The 20,847-nt window shown below is 39.6% G+C and overlaps 1 protein-coding gene across 5 annotated transcripts in view; it reads right to left on the bottom strand.

The window, feature by feature from the left end:
* NR3C2 (nuclear receptor subfamily 3 group C member 2) overlaps nucleotides 1–20,847 on the bottom strand; it is a 191,560-nt gene that overhangs the window by 151,648 nt on the left and 19,065 nt on the right. The window contains exon 1 of one of the 5 annotated variants that reach the window (XM_069012830.1): nucleotides 1,707–1,953. The exons of the other annotated variants lie outside the window; for them this stretch is intronic. Within the exon in view, the coding sequence (XP_068868931.1) occupies nucleotides 1,707–1,804 (98 nt within the window). The 5' untranslated portion in view covers nucleotides 1,805–1,953. Of the gene's footprint in view, nucleotides 1–1,706; nucleotides 1,954–20,847 lie in introns of those variants that run through there. 5 annotated transcript variants of the gene reach the window in all.

Here is a 20,847-nt window from a genome sequence, read left to right as displayed (position 1 = left end):
ATTTTCCCTCAATGTGGATAACAAAATAGGGATGAACTAATGCCACTTACACTTAAAATAAACAACCACATTTATAAAAAATAAAGACTGCAAAACACAAGTGAAAGTAGAGTTGTTACCTACTTACTTCTCCCTTTGAGGTCAGGGATCCTTGAAGACTGAATCTGTATTTTCCCTGTAGCTTGCTACACTGAAAAGGCAGCAAAACCGAAACTGTATTCAAGATAATTATGCATCTTATCCAACACCCCTAAAATAGTAACAAGTTTGTGATAGTTCTACCTGTCATTTTGCAAGAAAACTTTCCTACATATCTTGAACAAGCTCAAGATATATATTCAAAAGAAAAATGAGAATGGGGCAAGATTTCTGATGGCTATAATTGAAATGGTTATTTTCCGATCGGTGCTTTTGCAGGAGACAGTTGGGTTTTTTTAATAATTGCTTAGAAAAGTTGCTCTCATTTCTTTGGATCATCTCTCAAATTTGATAATCTTTAAATAGTTTATTTACTCATTAATTTTTGTGGCAAGTTACCTGCACAAATGCCCACAAAAATGTGCCTTTTCCTTTTATATTCAAAGAGATTTACTTCAGAAATCCAGACTTGTCCAGCAGAGTCTGAAAAAAAAAATTCTTTCTAGCTAAAGGAAGGAAGGAACCAAAGGAAGGAAACTTGTAAACTACTAAATTTCCTGAATAAATATTTCTTGTGTCCCCCATTTGGGCATTGCAGATTGGAAACTAAGCCTCTGCCTCTGGGACAGGACACTCCCAACTTTCGAGTTAATGCAGTTTTTCAATCATTCTTTAACATGAACCATTAATGTGAATACTTATGCTGAACCCATTAAATGCTACTGCTTTGTCCCACAAACATTCATTAATTTATCTATAACATACTGCCATCTGGTAAGGGAATAGGATTATCTCCACTTTACAGATGAAGAACTAAGAGGGAAAAAAAAACAAACAAACAAAAGAAAACCCCCAAAATAACTAATGACTTGAGCCAGTTATATCAAGAAATCTGGCAGATCAAATCCAGATTTCTTCGGTCACAGTCCACTGCTTTTAAAGCAGAACTATTCCTTATCATTTTCAGAAACCTTAACTTCCAATTAGCCAAGAAGTATAAAAGAAACAAAACATGAATCCACATTTTCTTTCAACAATGCCTTTAATAAAGCTGTACATACGTGACCTATACAGTAGGTTCATTAAGTCAGCAACAGATATACATTGATATTATTAAATTTTCAATATGTTTTGAGCAAGATTGACCTCCGAATGAACCACAGTATGCTTTGGGATTTAAAACAATCTGTTGTAGGCTAATTTTTCACATTAGCTCTGTATTTAACAGCAACAGTAATTTTTAAATTCAATTTGGCCTCCTGCATCATGCACACAGAAATACATTTCTCTCAAGATAAATCATTCAAATGTGCACTATATCAATACCAACATCATTTTTTTTGCTTGGGGATAATTTTGCCAATAATTTAGCAACACCATCATGAGAAAAGCAGCAACGCCGATTCCCTTTCTAGCGTGAAAGCAAAGTAGCTTGCAAGGCATGCCTTGGATTTGAGAAGCAGCAGAAGGAACTCCACACCCCTCTACCACTTTTAAATATAACAGCAAAACAAAAAACTCAGCAGCTATTTCAGGAAGCTTAGTTGTTCAAATAAGAAAATACTTACAAGCAGAGGCTGGGGGCACACTCTACAAAAAAGCCTTTTCTAGAGACAGAGTACTCATTATTAACACAAGTTTTGAAGAAAATCGGGAGGAAGTACATCTAAGGATCAAATCAGAAGCAGTCTTGCAGATTATTTTAAACTATGCATGATGGATGCATTCTGCTCTGTCCTCATTTCAAACTGCACAGACTTTTCCCTGTGATAATCTATTCCAGATGAAGCAACTGATATTTCCAGTTTCAACCAAAGAGAAATGGAAAAAAGGGGGCAAATCCTGCCCCCCCAAACAGATAACTCTTTGCTATTTAATGATTAATCAGTATGAAACCTTCACTCAACATTTAACTTTCTCTTATTTACTGAGCTCTTTAATACAGAAGGGAAAGTAAATAAAAGGAAGAACAGCAATTCTTGATTTCTTGCCAGTTTACAGTATTAAAAAAAGAATCTGCGCCACGGGTTGGCAGGCAGCCACACTTACAGTAAGCTATCTACTGTTTCACCCCGCAGGAAGGACAAAGGATTCAGTGTGGGGCTGCTGGGTTTCTCTCTGTCAAATGCACCCTTCAAAACAGATCCCAGGAATATTAAAAACTGCGTGCAATTAAGAGCGTTTTTCATGATCTTTCCCTCTTTTGGGGGATGTTTCTAAAAAACCTGGAGTGTCGTCGTAGAGAAGGCAGGGAAAGGAAATAGCAGTGCTACAGCCACAGCACTGACATTTTAACTTACTAAATCAAGTTACACCAGCAGAAGTACAAGGTGCTGGGTTAAGCAGTTTGGTTCATATTTCTGTTTCCTCATGACATGAGTGCACATTACTGCTACATGCCCTCCCCAGCTGCACAGCACCCGCTTCCAGAAGGGCTTCCACAGGATTGTGCCACAGGGAACCCCATCTTTTGAGGGCATACTCCTAAGGCTTCCTAGTACATGAAGGTAGCTGTTTGACAGCAGTAGGGAAATCTGAAAGGAGTATTGACTTCTGGGGATAACTTTCTGAGTGCACTGCTCCATTCCACATGCATCATGAAATATTCCCACATCTTGGTCACTCAAAACCATCTGAGCCACTGGCAGGAGACAGGAAGGAAGGAGGAACAGAATGATGGGAGGAATTCAGGGCTGGGGAGAAAAGGAAAGACAGAGTAAAAAGCAGCAACAAGCAGGAATTAGAATAGGCTAGAGTTAATAGAAGGAGCCAAAAGGAAGTGAATGAAAGCATGACTGAAGAGGAAACAAGTCCTTAAAGGACAAAGAAAATCTCTACTCCACATTATGAGGGAGAATGCATGTGTAAATAGAGAGAATATGGATGGAAGTTAAGGATCAATGATTATAAATAAGCACAGCCCAAGTGCTCCTTCCACTATTAAAACAGAAATAAAAGGAGCACTGGTTCCACCTACAAGAAGTGAACATCCATGTGACCTGCCTTTGTTTTATTATGTAGCCTTGAAACTTTCTGTGAATTTCTGACTATTCCACTCCTACCCTACCTATATTATGCCTGGAGACATTCTAAACATCCCCATAAGCATCAGTACATTTTCAAAAAAAAATCCTGCTTTCAGAAAAATGTTCTTTTCTTTTCGCCCAACTGCAGCATTTTTATCTGATTCTGGGGATTCCGTGCCTGATTCCCAAAAATTAAGTGGTTTGTTTTTTTACCTCTGAATTTAGTATTCAATCTTTAAACTTTGGTATCTTGGTCTCTCTAGTCTAAAAATGAATTTTCAGCTTAAACAGAAGAGAATGTATGAATTTTTAGCTTACATAAAACAGACAGCTTTTGCTTGCAGTCCTGAAAGGGCTGGAAAGAGTGATTTTCAAGTCCCTGAGTGTCTTCCCCATCACCACCCCCACCCCACCCCTCCTAGCTAAGAATGTAAAATTGCTCAGAGTACTGCAAGTCAGCAACAGCCTTGTTTAGATGACCTTTGCATCTTACTAAATGTCTCAGGTTAGATCCCAGTTCTGAAAGATACCAGTAAAGGTTGCAAAGATATGAAAATCCCTGTCGGACGAGCATCTTGCTGTAACAAGTATTTGATTTTTGGCAAGTTCAGCATAAGTATTAACTTTCTTTTCTCACCAAAAATCAGGGATGCTGATAGTAAAAGTGCTTCGATACAGAGCTGACAATCCCATCTCTGTTCCCAACCTGCAGGTCACCCCTGGATGGTTTCAGGAAAACCACTTCCCATGTCTCCATTTCTGCATTGACAGAACTGGGGAGATTTCCTTTTGCTCCTTTGCTCTCGTGGACTTTCCAAAGCAGGTTTTATAGGACTCAGCCATCACTATTTTGTTTCCAGGGCTGGTTTTGCTTTCACAGACACAGTATCTACTACACATACATTAGAGCTGCTGCAGCTCCCCAGCAGCAAGAGCACCACATACAGTGTCAAACAAAGTGCAAATTTGGTTAGCATGGAAACAAAACTGAACCAGCTTCCACAGCAGCAAAAATACTTCTCCTGTACCAAATTCAAAGAGACAATTTTTGCTGGAAGTAGCATGCTTTTCAGAAGTTCCATAATGGTTGTGAAGCACAACTTCCACAGAAGGTTGGTTTTCAGCTATCTAATCTTCACCTACACCATAACCTACAGCACAAGTTTTGATGTGTTTGCCTGCTCTTTTTATCCCTGGAAGAATTAAGAGTTACAGGCTTTAAAGAACAACTTACTCTCACAAATTAAATTGATATGTACAAAATTTTAGTTTAAAGGTAGTAATTGGCAAAAAAAAAAAAAAAAATCACCAACGCTAGTTAATGCTTTCCTAATGTGCCACACAAATATTTTAATTTCAGGTACAAAATGCAGCAAGCACTGGTGAATTTCATACCAACATACTCAAGGAACACAAAAAAACCAAAACCAAATTAAAAAAAAATCTTTAAGCATGAAAAGCATTCACTAATTTACTGATTTTTAAGCTTGATGGAAATGTTTCTGTATTTCAATTTTAAAAGAGATAATGAAGAGTAGGAGAGAAAGACAACTCAAGAGAAATTAAATTATACCTTCAAGATTAACACTTCCTACTTCAAAAAATATTTTAAACATAAATGAATCCTTTGATTAAAAGTTTTGATTACTGTTAAAAAAAAAGCCAAAAAACTCAAACTTGCTTACATAAAGCTGAGAACTTGCAAATACCAGCTCCAATTCTGCAAAACACATGAACTCCCACTGACTTCAAGGAATGCAGACTTAGATTCACTATTTGCAAAAATACATTAATTTCAGCATTGGAAATACTTAGCCTCCTTAATCTGATTCCCCTCCCCAACAATTACAGAGCAATTACATGAGATAAGAGCACATTTCTCTGCACCATTTTTACATATTTTGATAACCATGTCCAATTACAAATTTCCCTCACTGCTTAAATTTAAAAAAAAATAAGACTTGCAAAGATTTTCTTCTTTTTTTAATTATTCTGACACAGTGCTGAAGTGTCTCCTCCAAGGAACAAAGGAATTCACCTGAGCTCTGATCCAAAACATACTAAAAGTTAACAGCCTACTTCCAGTTGACTTCAGCATGCCTCCCATCAGGCTGCCCGTGCCCGAGAACTGACCTGGGTACCTTTGAGAAAGGAACTGTACTTTAATCCATGGAAATGCATGAAATCCACGATTTTTTTGCTCTTGTTGGTCTTCTCAAGGTTTGAGACTCTTTGAAATGCCATCAGCTATAGCAACAGGTTCTTGTTTATACAAACAAATGACCTACAAAGTACACACTTAATCTTACCAGCATGCAATTTTGATTACCCTGCACCTCTCTCTAACCCGAGTCCTTTGTCAACTACATAAAAGTGAAACATTATTTTAAACAAACAAGAATGTTTCTGGTCTGTCAAATTTCAAGCTGTCAGTGTCCCCCTATGAAAGCAGGTTTTTACTTCTTAAAGAAATCCCACTTAAACTGTGCCTGAAACATGGAATCTTTTATTTGTATTTCTTGTAGTCACAAAACTTTGTGGCGGGAAAAAAAAAAAGAAGTTTTTTTTAATCTGGTAATCACTGTTTGCAGAATTCCATACAGGTAGAAATGCTACAATTACTTAAAAAAAAAAAAATAGGAGCTGGAAAAAACTGGAAAAACTTATCTAACTATGCATCTTGCACATTATTGTATTAAACTTAAATAACTATGCATTATTATGTTAGAAAATTAGACAATTAGGCAATAATATGTATTTTGCTATTTTATAATAGTTGTAGTATTAGTCTATATAAATTATTATAAAACAATAAGAAATGTTTTTGAAAATATTGACACTTCTAACTACCCTACTCATTATTTCAGTTAGGTATTTTATGAAATGCCTTTGATTTCACCCCAGGCAATGAATGAGCAAAAATGTTTGCATTTTTAGTTAAAAATGCTCACTAGGTTTTGTCCCTCATTTGTTCTGTCATGTGCATGTCTGTGTTGCACAGAGGCTGCAGCAGCTACTCCAAAATATTTAAAAACTATTTAAAATCAGTAGGTTATCACCATTTTAATGCAATAGCCAAAAACCCACTTTTTTTTTTTTCAGCATTAAAACCATAAATTCAATGATGTGCTCCTTTGCAACTGAAAGGTGAAACTCACATAGTAATCATGAAGGGCTGGATGATCATGCCTCTGGCAGCAAGCAGTGAGTGAAGAAGGGGGTAGCTGCAAAAACCTCTGGATTTGCTGCAAACCCTACTGCCTTCCCAGGAACCCCAGCCCCTGGCAGCCCTACTCTCTCTCTGCTGCCACCTGAATCTTGCTTCTTGCCAGAATCCACATGCAGAAGTAGAAAATAAGAAGGGGGGAAAAAGGAAAAAAAAAAAAAAAGAAAAAAAATCAGCAGTGAAAGCATCAACTTCCAGCAACATTTTCAAAGCTTGGAGAGGAAGGGTGCCAAGCAACAGGCCAGACACTCGGCTCTATGGCTGGCAGGGGGAACCTTGAAAACTGTGTGCAGCCGCTTATTGACACTAATCCTTGCTTCTCCTTTCTGCCTCATCAAAATTTTCAGAGCAGCATCTTCCTGGGCCTGCCACAGCTCCTTGCAGCTGCAGAGCTCGCAGGGGCTGCACAGCTCCCCTGGGCCAGCAGCCATATGTCGCATTTCTCTGGAAAGGCCCCTAAGAAAATACTGACCCGAGCCATATTCCTCACTGATTGTCTTTGGCACAGAAACCAAAACATGCTATAAATGCATTCCTGCCCGAGCCGAGCGGACACTCGTCCTGAGGAGGGCTGAGACACTCTGACAGCTGCTGCCTGTCACTGACACCGACACGGCCGAGCCAGTGCCCAACAGGGACACAGGTGACAGACAGCACAGTGCCATGGGGGGACATCTCCTCTGGGATGCCAAGCGGGGCAGGCACCACAAACCCCGTGGGCACCATTTTCAGTCAGCACACTGAAGAAGGGGGAGGCCAAGAGCTCCGTCCCTTTCTGGCACGTGGATTCCCTGTGCCAAGCATTGGCTGGCTCCTCCTCAGGTACACAGGCCATCTTCTAAGAGCAGGACAACCCCAAACACACCAAGAACGCTGCTCACTGCATGCACCTTCTCCTGCCCTCACTCCAGGAGGGATATGTGGGGCCCTGATAGCTGAGCACAGACCTGCCCACCACCCAACAAAGGAGGTCAGCTGAGGTATGGATGGGACTAACCAAGTAAAAAAAAAGTAAGTTATCCAATATCACAGGGCTGCCTCAAGCACCCCTGCTGCCAAGAGAGATGTATTTCATCTTGGCCTTAAGCCAGCCTTGAGACATCCCGTTTCAGTTCCTGATACTTCAGGCATTTGCTCTCCCTACACCCACTTTACAGATATAAACACAGGCAGGGCAAAAAAAAAGGCATTCAGCTTGTGCAAACACCCAAGGCTCAAAATAAGGGAAATGCAAGAAATTACTTCAGCTGGGAACCAGGGACAGTGTGAAGCCTTTGCTGCACGGGCTACTCTGATGCTGAAGGAATTCAAGCACATGCACTACACACTCCAGAGAGATGGCAGTTTCCTCCCTTGTCACACAGCATTTTGTCTGTGATTTATTAGAAGAAAGAGCTATTGGATCACACAAACTGGGAACTAATATATGTAATTCTAGCTGCTGAAAAAAAAATTTAAATGCTGCAGTACACATACACGCATCTATCCTCACACAGAGGCACTGGATACATCTGGATGCATATGTACACGTGTAAGTAAACATTAGGGTAGTCCATTTCACTTTATAAGCACAAATAATAAACCACTTGCAAAAACAGGTCAAAGGGGATCATCACTGCATCCTTCAACACATTTCTAGTCTCTCATTAGATTCCACATACAAGTTAAGCTGGTCCATCATTCAATGAACACGAGGGATAAAGAGGGAGGCACCAAGGTTGCAAGACAAATACAAGTGATAATGCTCCTACAATGCCATAGGCAGAGAAAATTGTATTTAGCAAGCCAGACACTGTTTAACAGGCCCAGCAAACACACAATCGGCAAATTTCTTCCCTTCCTCTGAACACCATAATGCAAATTAATTGCAGCATACTAAATCACAGTTCTAAATTAGCAACATTCTTTGCAGTGCTGGAGAAATAAATGCAAGAACAGTAGGGATTGTCAATGGGCTAATGGAACAATTTCACAAGTAAAGAGAATATTTTACATGTCAATGGGACACTTTTACAACTGCTGACTGTTTTCTGAAGGAGTCTCAGATTTCGTGTGTCATTTGTGGCATTTTGGGTTTGATTTTTAAAAGTGCTTTTTAGTTTCACCTCTGAATTAATTCAGCAACAACATGGAAGTTCATTGTTATGAAGTGTGCTTCAAGTTAAGCAACAAATAGAGGCATCTTAATTCTCTACTATGTAAGAATCTATATCAAATCATTGTCTTTATGCTCCTGGATTTTTGCAGCAGTGTATTTCCTGCAAGTAATACAATGTCTATGAGTGTTTTTGAATTCCCTGTTCAAGTCCAAGTTGATTAATAGTGCTTCCTCTTAAGGAGTTAATACTATTTTTAATCCAATGATAGCTTTGAAAATAATTTCCATTACTTCTAATCTACTGTTTTGCAGGGTGTATAACATGGCTAGATGACGCTTAATTTTGCTCAGGCTCTGAGACTGCATTCCTGATAGCTCCTTCGGTTCTTCACCATTATGCATGCTGCACCAAGCAGCCCTTTCCCTAGTTGACTTGAGAAAGCATGTTTCCAGAATATGTTATTCAAATCCTGAATCATTTGGGTTCAAAATCACAACTTTCTTTAAAGTCAGCATTTGGCTTCTTTTGAGGTGAATGTTCCAAAAAGAACATTTTCAGATGGCCTCAGACATCCTTGTTTGAATTTAACAATACTCATCATATTTAGATCAGGAATGCAAACCTGCTGAAGACAAACAACAACAAAAAAACCCTTGGAAGGTATGACAAGTGACATATACCAACAAACAGCAATATAAGTTTTCAGGGCTTGTTAATTCCCAGTTCTTATTCTTGTCCTCTGCTACAGCCACTTGCTAAGCTAAAAATGCATGAGGGCAGATTGATGGTCTGCTGAACACCTGCAGCCCCAAGCCACAGCCAGCTATTAATGCTATTTCATCATCATTTTACATCTCTGCTTCTTCACCAGCGCTCCAGTGCCGATGGGGCTAGAAAAGGTCCAGCAAGGGACAGTTATTACACTCCAACACAATCCTTTGTGGTGTTTCCTCTCCAATCATCCTAGAGGGAGAGGGTCTGGAGTTCATAGCCAGCTCCCTCACACAGCTTTTCCTATCTCCAGCCCCTGAGGAGATGGGACATCTTGAGAGGAGCAGGGAGGCTGCATGGCCTCCACTCTGCACAATGTTTTTCCACGGTTAAACTGCCTTCCTTTCTCAGCCGATACAACATATTGATACTGTTGCAAGTGCTAATGCCTCCCTTGCCAGAGCTCTCTAATAAACTAGGCTCATTTTCAATAGCAATACCTCCTCTCTTTTAATGTTGCCAGTAACTCTGACAATCCTACAGCTTCTAGTCTTCATTCTGATCATGAACAAGATAGATAGATATCTATTTAATCTTTCTGAGACACAAGTAAGTGGGAAATCTCTGAAAAGAGCCAAAGGTAACTAAACAACACCATTTACATGTTTACATATCGGCTTACTTCACCGCTGTACACCTCTGAGCACTGGAAAACTCTGCCTTCATTTAACGTGCAGCTGCATAAGGGGCAACACCAGGAAAAACAGAAACAGGGATAGGTGCTCCAGCTGGGGCCCCTCCTTGATTTAGAAGGACCCAAACCTGAAAGCTGGTGCAGGCGAGCCAAGACTCAAACCGTGGAGGTGCATTTCCTGCAGGGAAACCAGAGGACACTGTGCCTGAGGCTGGAACAACCCGAGCACACAGCTGGGTCCCCTCTCCCCTCCCTTGCTGGTAGAGAGGAAAGCCAGCCACTGCACCACCCTCTGGCACAGGGCAGGCACAGGGATGGGGCTGAGGAGGACCAGGCTCCATTCCTGCCATTCATCCCTTATCCTGCCCAGACATCTCAGGACAACACACTCTTCTCCAGAGGGACCCCTTCCAGCCCTTCCAGCTCGCCTCTTTATCCCAAGACTGCTCCCATGCTCTCCCCACAATATTGGGCAGCTGGCCCTGGTCACCCTTAACTATGCATTAAAGTACAGGCTCTGCTGGCAGCCCTTCCTCCCCTCCTTCCAGCTCTTCCTTAGGAACAGGCAGGCTGGACCGGAGCATCCTTGCTGCAGGGAGCTGCCTGCAGATGGATGACCTGCAAGCCAGAGCCCTCTGCCCCAGTCCCACATATCACCAGGCTTTTTTCTTTAGATTCTAAGCAGTACCAAGGTAAATTTTACACTAAGAATCATTTATAGACTTCCTGCAAGTGACTGCCCACAGCTTTGATGAACATGAGACAATAGCTCTGTTCATCTTCCATCCGTAACTGTGCAAGCAATAAATGTTTCTATCAACAAACATTTGAGCAAACAACCGATTCAGTTTGTTCCAAGCACCTTAGGCTAGAAAAATAATATTGAAAAGAGTCTGTACGCTAGCCTGCTCCTCCCCACCGCCATTTCCCTCTGAGCAGGCATTTCTGACGAAAAAGAAAATTAATATTAAACATTTACTTGTAGAGAATTTAAACTAAAATCTGTCAACATAAATCCGAGAGCATTTGGTGTTTGCACAATACGTATTTTTAGTGCCTACCTATGCAAACACTAAAACAGTAAAAGCAGAGTTACAGTATAAAACTAGCAAAATTTAGAAACATTTAATTTCTTGCACATGGGCCCTGGAGCCTCAGATGCCACAGAGGTTTGCTTCAGCATGGGGAAAACCTGCAGGCTGCTATGTGGATGCTTTCATGAACCCGGCAAAGGAGACGAGTTGCTGTTTGTTTTTGGAATATACAAATATCATTAAGAGCCAAAAAACCATGCTGATACTTCACAGTAATGCCTTTTTATTACAATTCAAAACCCGTCACAAAAATCGTGCCGCAGAAACTGGTGACGTTTGCTACTGTATTACCTACAATCACTGTCCTGTAGGGTTACCGTAGAACTGCTCTTTTAAGATATGATCCCAGATATCACTAAATATGGAGAACAAATTCCTGAGAAAACAAACCCTTACCACATCAGCATTCTATAATATTAGGAAACTATTTGCATCATGTGGCTTGTGCTAAAATACTTAATGATCTCATCCTTACCATAACAAATTATCTGCCAGAAAAAGACCTTGAAGGTCAACACTGGCAACAATTAAAAAGTAATGAAAAACATTCATCCCTTAGGCAGAGTTACAATTTCTAAGTTTGAAGCAATGTGCTGTATATTTTATTAGCTATCACTTGTTTAATTATTCATTGGAGCTCCTCTTATGCTCCATAGAGCAACCTCACATTGCTTAGATTTCCATTTGAATGCTATTACCGATTCAAGGACAAATCTCGTTTAAACTTTAGCTTTTGTTTTTATTTTCCAAAACATAAATTATGTTCAAAAATTAATGGGTCTGTCATACTTGCTATTTTTAATTCTGTTCACATTAGCTTCAACCTGGGACTCTACACACCATCTCTCCAACGACGGTATTTTGAGTGTCCGCATTCATCTGCTCCAGTATTCCTACAAAACCACACAAGTTTTCAACCAACTGCATCCCTTCCTTGGCCAGCAGGAGTAATTTTTATTCCTGTCTCATTTGCAGTAGCAGCTCACTCGAACACAGTATTTCAGTATTTTCTTAAAGAAACTCACTGAGTTCAAGCAAGGCGCTAGCACCATGAAATAACTTCTGTGCTTTAATTGCCATTTAATTACACTTCCTGGATTTCCTAGCAAGTAAATAAAATCTTTCTCAAGGTTTACCGGAGAAATAAGGAGCTGTACAAACAGGGCAGGCTAAGATTGGTATTATCTGCAGTTCTTAATTCATCCTTCATTGTGGCCATACACATCTATGCCCTGCTGGGGATTCACAACACACACAAGGGAAATTAGCTACAGGAGTTTTTTGAGTAAGGGAGGAAAAGCCCGTTTACCGTTTTGTGATCAACAACTTGAGATAGGATCCCCATTTAAAATTTCATTAGTGGAAGTATGTATGTGTATTGTACTGAAACGCTGAAAGGAAAAAAGGGAATAAAGTAGAACAGAACAACAGATCTGCAATGGTTTGATAGGTGCTTTATATAAAATCATTTTGGTAGAACAAAGAAAATGGAAACTGTCATGAAAGTTGACGTTAACCCTTTTTTTGCCTTTTCTTACAAAAATATACCCACTTCCTGAACTAAACTTACAAATGACAGCATGGTTTATAAAAATTGAAAAAGGGCTGTCATTATGGGGGAGAAGAAGCAGTAATAAAATAAAGGCTAAGTATTAAAATAATAATTCATTTTATACTACTTTGAATTCCACATGAAGAAAAATAACAATGAGCATGTATTTCCATACAGTAATAGCCAAACTCTATCTAATGCTCTAAAAAGGAACCAATTTAATTAAATAATTTAATTTGGTTTAATTAAACCAAAAAAGACAACACTGCTCTCTAATGTTCCTTGGTAAGAGTGAAAAGGTATTTTGAGTAGCAAGAAGAACTGAAATTTATTGTGCAAGACAAAACTTCCCCTACCACTCAGGCTTGGTTTCATGACACTGTCAGTATCACCAGGAAAGCGAGCTGTTTACATAATGCAGAAAGGTATTTACAAGCACTACTACTCTAGTATTATGTAAATAAAGGTGGCAGCAAAACCCACCTTAACCCACCCAAAATTAATTCCCAAGATCAGACAAATTTTAATTTTATGGTATCATAAAATTTGTCTTAGATGGAAAACAAAAGTTGCATAGTAGTTGCCTTAAAACTTCATTTACTGAGCTCAGGAGAGTGAAGTGGCAGAAAGGGGGTACACTGCCCACAAGCCCTTGTGTGGAATGGGCCACAAAGGGGCACACCTCATCTCACTCCTGCAAGGAAGACAGACAGGAATACTTTTTAAGTATTCACACACACTTCAACATAGAATCTCTCTGTAAATAATCACATTTTTGTATCCAAAATTTCCTGTTGATTACAAAAACAGAGAAACATCAGACCTATGATCAGCAGGAGACTTCTGTGCATGTATTTTGCTTTACCAGTGGGGAATACACTTCTGCAGTGTGTTTCAGATCCAGGTCATGCGGAAATTTTGCAGAGAAGGTCTCTTAAAGCCTTTCTGATGAGACCAGAAAATCTGGACAGACCAGTTCCTTGTTGGTCTAATTAAAAGGCCATTAGGATGCTGATCCAGAAGTGAAACCTGAAGGAACACATGTGCTAACATACACAGTCTTAACTGAGGATGAAAACAAGGGACACCATTCACCAAGGTTATATTTGGCCAAGAGTTCTCTTATATTCTTCCCTCATGTGGTGGAGGATATAGGCTCCTCCTGAGGGCAACTCTCAGCCACCAGTGAATGAGAAAAGGGAGAAAGACTGAAATCCATACACACAGACAGGAACAAAAGGAAAATTTCTGTGAAACAAATCACAGAATAAATATTCAGCATCCTTTATCCTGAGTTGCCTGAAGTCATTAGCAACCTCCTGTATCTGGCTTGCCCACTTCAACCACACCATGCTCAAGTCCATCATAAAAAATAAACATGGGACCTTTACTCAGATGTAAACACCACCTCACATGCGCAAACCACGTCCCCCTTCTTTGTCTCCAGAACTTCTGCCTCCTCCAGAAAGGAGCACCGAGAACACCTCCAGCCTTTTTAGATGTTTCCAAGCACCTCCCACACATCTGCAGAAGTCAGTAATGCCCAAGAGCAACATCTGCTCCTTTAACCCAAGCCCAGCAGGGCTGATGTCCCCGTGGACACCAAGGATGAGGAGGGCTGGCCATGATTACTGCCCTAACACCTTCAGCATGTCACTGGGAATGCCCAGCATGAACTTGCTACTAAAAAAAAACAATTTACTTCTAGGTTTTCCTACAACAGTATTAAGCAGCAGCCAGATGAAAATGGGAAGCAGAGAACAGCCATCCATTATGATACATTTTTAACACATTTCCCTTCTTCCTCTGAACAGATACATCAGACTTATAGAATCATAGAACGTTAAGGGTTGGAATGGACCTTAAAGATCATCTAGTCCCAACCACCCCTGCCATGGGACACCTCCCACTAGACCTGGTTGCTCAAGGCATTATCCAACCTGCCTTTAACACTGCCTGGGATGGGACATCCACAATGTCCCTGGGCAACCTGTGCCAGTGCCTCACCACCCTTGCAATTAAGAGTTTCTTCCTAAGATCTAACCTAAATTTCTCCTTCAGTTTGTACCCATAACTCCTCATGCCATCATTACGCTTCCTGGCAAAAAGTCCTCTTTGGAACACATGCTAAAGATGCTATCCCAAGCTCCTGCAATAAAGCATCACTTGACAGCAACCCAAACTTCCTTTTTTTAACCCAACCTGCCTAATTTTCCCCAATATGTCAGTGCGAGCCATTTAGCACTCCAAGGCTGGTCATCAAAACCAGGAAAATACCTACCAGCTTAGGTGCACAGGAACACTCATACCAAGAAGGCTACTGACAATAAACATATTTCTGTTTTTAAACACTTACAAACAATACACTTTTAATTTCTTGTCAGGCTTAGTTGCTGAATACTTAAGTTACATTTGCATCCCAGGCAACAGTATTTTGTGAGAAACAGACATGTTTTATGTGTCTGTGTATTAATTACAGTTTTAAATGAATAAACTCTGAAAAATGGCAGACTAGATATGTAAAATATGTCCATCTTAAAACTGCTTTAAAACTTATAATGGGGATTTCACAAAACTGTATAAACGTGGACAAAACTCACTGTCACCTGCATAAGTAGTAAGAGCTTTTCATAATGAGACTTTCACGAATGAAGTGAGGAGTTGATTTTATCTGGTACACCACAGCAATTTGCTGTGCAGCTTCATGAAACTGCTACAAATAGCATTACAGCCAAAACCCAATTGTTGCTGAAATGCATTCAGTAAAATGGAAAATACAGAGAAATACAACACAGTAATTGTCTCTCAACCCACATTATATATTGTGCTTCTAAATTATATAGTATTATATTTTCAAGTTTTTAATATAGTTTCCCACTGAGGAATTGATAACACAGAAGACATTCTTTGACCTTTTCTCTCTGAATATCCAAATAATATACCACATAGGTTTATAAGCCAAATAACTCTCCAGCCTTTTATTAGATCCCAAGGGATAAAATCTGTTTTAAGAAACCACCACATGTAGCAATGCACAAAAGAGCTAATGCAAAGCGCTTTCCTTGCTGTGCTATTTCTCACCTGCATCACAATTTCTCCTGTACAGTTGCAATTGCAGTTTATGAGTCTACATGTATTGGAAAGACAAAAATTGGACTTCTAGAACTTGAAAATCTGCACTGAACACCCTAACACAACCACTGACAATACAAACCATGATCCTGCTCACCCACCGATTCCTACTTAATGGATTGAACACAGCACCGCCATCTCTTTAAAGGCTTGACCCAAGCAATGGACAAAATAACTTACCAGCTTTTGTATTCCCCAGATATTGCAGAAAGTATTTAATGGACTTTTTCCAAATTTAGCAGGATGTTAAAAACCACACAGCCACCAGATAAGTAATTTGTGGGGCAGCTCAATCAAAAAGCTAGGCTGATCCTTTAAAAGAGGCCTTTCGGGGATTTTGAATTGATAATGTTTGTATCTCTACAATTAATCACAAAATAATGAAGGATTCAAGTCATCACAATCAGGCATTGGGAGTGTGAAAAGATGCATGCTGTGCATGACAAGAATCAAAGGGCCAGAACAACTCAGGAAAAAGCATAATATAAAACAGTTGATGTAAGTTAGAAACAGTGGAAACTTTCAACCTGCAGCAGCCTTTTTTATGTGGACAGTCCCACTGATTTTAATGGGCCCACTGCTTCAAGTGAAAAAGTTCCATGCAGGAGCCTGTCTGCCAGACCATGCATCAAGCAACGTGTCAGGAGAAGCTGTCAGGACTCTAACTGATGCGAGATCAAATCCTCCCTCTAAAGACACAATTCTGTCTGCTTCTGAAACTTAGAGCAGATGCTATTTCAGAAAATGTGAATTATAATTCACCATTAAATCCAAAGCTGATTTGACTTTTGGAGGGGGCTTGGGGCTTCATTTGGGTTTGGTTTTTTTTTTTGGTTTTTTTTTTTGGGATGCAACATACATCTTAAATGTACTGCTCTGGAAAGAGGCAAAACATCTGCTGACATCACACCTATTTATTACAAGCATAATTTTAAAACTCTATTCCAGTTTCACTTCAGATCAGTTCATCACACTGGTTTGCAAAATCCAAATTAACAAGTGGCACAATGAACAGTTAATGACAATTTTGAGCTGCCTCTTCTAATGAGACCAATATTTCAATAAAGTTTCCAAACACATGACAGAACTTTATCCCAAAAAGAAATAAAATATTAATATGTTCTTCATCTTCTGTTTCCAATTCCTCAGTTTTTGACAAATGGAATTGTAAGCTGATATATTCCTGGAGCCTGTCCAACAAAGATAGCTGATATTGTTAGGTTTTTTAAAATTTAGTGCATTATTCCAAATTAAATCTACCTTGGCCATACACAGGTTGATTTTCCCCTCCTCCCTCTGCAAGTGGGTTGTTTCTCAGCATTTCTTCAAGGCAATATTCATGGTCACAATGAATTAGGCGTTTTAATTCCCACAGCTATCACCTGGTATAATACTGGCCCTATGGAAAATGAGTGGGAATGGTCATCAATTCTCACAAGGGCAGATTTCGACCTCCTGACAGATTTTTCTCCTGTAAGGAGTTCTTTTGGTTTTTTCAAGGAGCTGTTTTCCCATGTCTCAGTGAGATAAAAATATACAGTTCTTTACCATTTTACCCAATCTCATTCAAGAACGATCAAAACCAAAGTATTTACCAACAACCTTTCCTCAAAAACAAAACACTTGCCTTTTTCTGTGCATCCGATGAAAATTTTACCTACATGTGTCCATTTAATATCATTCAACAATGTCTAAAATGGTTCTACTGCTATTAATATTTAAATAATCAAAAAGGCTTAGAAAGAGAGCTCAGGAAGTCATTTAGAGCAAGATTTTATTCCAACTAATACAGTGAAGCCAAAGCACCTACTGATGCAGAGCTAAAATTGCTTTATAAGTTTCATGATTTATTACAAACACAAAGATGAAAAAAAGGCATTAAATTCATTTAAAAAAAAAAACACAAAAAAGAAACTAAGTTAAACATGGGTGGGGCCTTCTTATCTATTGTTTATGGAAATCTGGAAGTAGGAAGTATCTTACTGGTGTATGACATGAATGGACATCCAAGGCAGAACGCATCTATGGAATCACTGAGACTGCTCTACCCCTTCTTCTCCTGCCATAAACATTCAGTATAACCCCTTTCTCCAATTCCTGAAAAATGACGAAGGAAAAAATGAGTTTCCAGCAAAGCCTGAGCAGCAAAACCATTGTCACGAACACTTTTATTTTCAATGTGAGCAAAGACTTTTCTGGGATTAATTCAGCACTGAAAACACTCATTTACTGCTCAGATAATTTCAGCTCCTATGAACCCTGACATGTGAATAAATGCTCCTCTGATAACTCTGGTTCAGCTTACCTACATAATGCTGTTTATTTGACCAAAGCTACTTTTTCCACTTACAGTACGAAGGACCACCCTTCTGTGGTTACAGGGCTGGAGGCAGGGAAGGTAGAGGGAGTTTTGCTAAAAGGTTATCTATTACTGTTACTAAAGCACCTTCTAAAAATACTGTATTTCTTTAAACTTACTACCTATTTATACTCTAGCTGTACATTGTGTTTGAATCTCAACGCAGAATATTTTTCAAGTGTATCATTTACATTTCCTAGAAAGCATCTCAACTGTTTGTAAAGCTCATCATGACTCCCTTAAATGTCTATTTCTGGTATCATAACATACTCCATCTAGTTTGCACTCTAAATTATCATCAAGACCTTTCTATATATATTTGAAAAAATCGGAGTTTACACAGTAACTTAATTTTATTAGCTGAAAGTTCAGCTTTTGGTTTCACTTCTCCATCTCCCTTTATATAATGAATCAAACCCAGAGAGAGGGCAGGCTGTTCAGGTTTGCCACTGCAGCATGGAATGAGGGTAATAGGCTGCTTCCTTACACTTCCATGCTAATTCCTGATATCAGGCTTTAGTCCTGGTTTCTGAACTATGAACCCTGGTGGGTTGGACCTGCCTGCTGGGCTTGGCTAACTCAGAAACTCACAGCAGCCTACAGAGAGAGTCGCTCTGCAGCACATCCAGCACTGACAGAAGCTGCAGAAAAATAAACTGAAGCCCAAATACAGCATCTTCCAATTTCTCGATTTCACTGCTGTCTGTTGGTAGATTTTCAATAGGCCTCCTATCATCTTTTTTTTTTTTTTTTTTTTCCCCTCCTCATTCTGGGATCACAGCCAATCCCCAGCACAGCAGCTGACTTTCCCCAGAACTAACTAGAAATATTCTGATAGACTCTATTTATAGACTCAAAAACTTAGGACTGGAAGCAGCCAACCAAATTTTTCCACTCCTTGCTCTCCTCTGCTATCTATCTATCTATCTATCTATCTATCTATCTATCTATCCTGGGCTAACCTAAATTCCAGCTTCCTGTGTTTCTCACGGGGAACTATCCTACCCACAACTGGCATACCACAGGCACACACACCTCATCCCAAAGCACCTGTGGAGAGTGCATGCAATTTACTGAGCATACTAAAATAACAGGAAACCTCTACTTTTATGTCACTGGAGAAAGTATACAGGCTGATCTTCTCTCCTGTCACTAGAAATCAAAGCTGAAGGAAAATCAAGGTTTCTGCAAGAGATTATACCACTTGTACCTCAGACCTCTGCAAAGTCATGAGACCAGTTGGGACACACATGACTTCTGGGTTTACTATGAAAAAAAAAACAAAACATAAAACCATCTTTTTTTCAGCAGGTGGCTTTTATTATGGTATTTTTAAAACACACACACATACACATCTATAGCTAATACTTGCAGAAGCCAAGTAAGGTTAGTCTCCATCAGTTTAAGTACAATACAAATACACAGCCGAAGAAAAACTGTATCCCAAAGTAAGAATAATATTTCAGCTGACTTGCCCTTGGACATATGATTCTGCAAAATTATCTATTTACAATACTATCAGATTCTGTTCAGCATTTCGTACTGCAGATAATGTAGATCAAAACTTTAAATGTTGAAATAGAAAGGCTAGTGTGCTCTGGAAGCAACACCTGGCAAGTCTGATTTTTACTTAACCTTACAAATGTTGCTAGGAAACCCTACTCAATATTTACTTCGTCTTTAAAGAAACAGACTCATTCATACTAAGCTACTGGTGGGAGCATTGGGGACTTGGCAGAGAAGTCCCAACCTAAATTTACTCTTGACATCTCGTTTTCCTAATCCACAGGCCTGACATAATACAGAAATATAATTAAGAGTTGGGTATGCAGTTACCTTATGAGACCTGTAACAGCATTGGTATTTCGGACTGCAAGCAGTGCAAACAAAGTAACAAAATTCTGCTATTTTCCTTGGTTTTATGTAAATTTAATTTAAAAAATAAAAGCTACAATATTGATGCAGTCTCCTACAAATGGCGTATTATTTTTACGTTTTTGTGAACAGTGGATGATTTAATGAATTTCACCATCAGCTCTCATGTCTAGGACAGAGATATATGGTACCTTCATCTGCCCATATGAAACATCAGAAAAAGCCTAGATTGTACCAAAACCAATATATGGGAAACATCTATGTATTTACTGCTACCTTTCAAACTGATTCCATGAAATATGTCTATAAAAATCAGTCAAAGCTATTTTCTTGTAATCCTAAGTGATGAGATGCTGAATATTCTTAATTTTTTGTCATGTCAGACAAAACCACCAGCTTTCCTAGGACCTAGTGCACTATACTGAGCTTATACCCTCTTGTGCCAATACCTGCTATTTCCCTTGCTCCTATAATCCTTCTCTTCGTTTCCATCAGATCACATTTCCTATTCCCCTGCCTTCCTGATCTTAAAATCATTCCTATTTGGTCCTGAATAATTTTTTTTTCACTCAGCATGAAAATTGCATTCACTTGTATGAAATTACTGATTTAAGTCACACCAACACCAATACCACCTCTGAGTTCGGGGTGTGCCACGTGATGGAGAAAAGCCAATCTATATCCCAACAAGAAGCAACTCTTCCTATGGATTCAGACCCAAGCTCAAAGCCGCAAGCACCTCAGGCAAAATTTGGAAAGAACTATAAACGGCCACGCTGCCAGCACGGGGGTAAAGAAGGCCCCACGAACACCTACGGACCCCCATCACTATCACCAAAAAACACAGCTGGGGCTGCCACCCCCTAGTGCCTTGAAGCATTCCAGCTTCAAACAGCAGCTTGGCAGAGGGGGGACCCGGCTTCTGTGCAGCAACATGGACC

This window comes from Aphelocoma coerulescens, chromosome 4 (assembly GCF_041296385.1).
Source record: "Aphelocoma coerulescens isolate FSJ_1873_10779 chromosome 4, UR_Acoe_1.0, whole genome shotgun sequence".
In the NCBI taxonomy this organism is placed as follows: domain Eukaryota; kingdom Metazoa; phylum Chordata; class Aves; order Passeriformes; family Corvidae; genus Aphelocoma; species Aphelocoma coerulescens.
The sequence above is the reverse complement of the archived record's forward strand: the minus strand, read 5'-3'. Positions and strand labels throughout refer to the sequence as shown.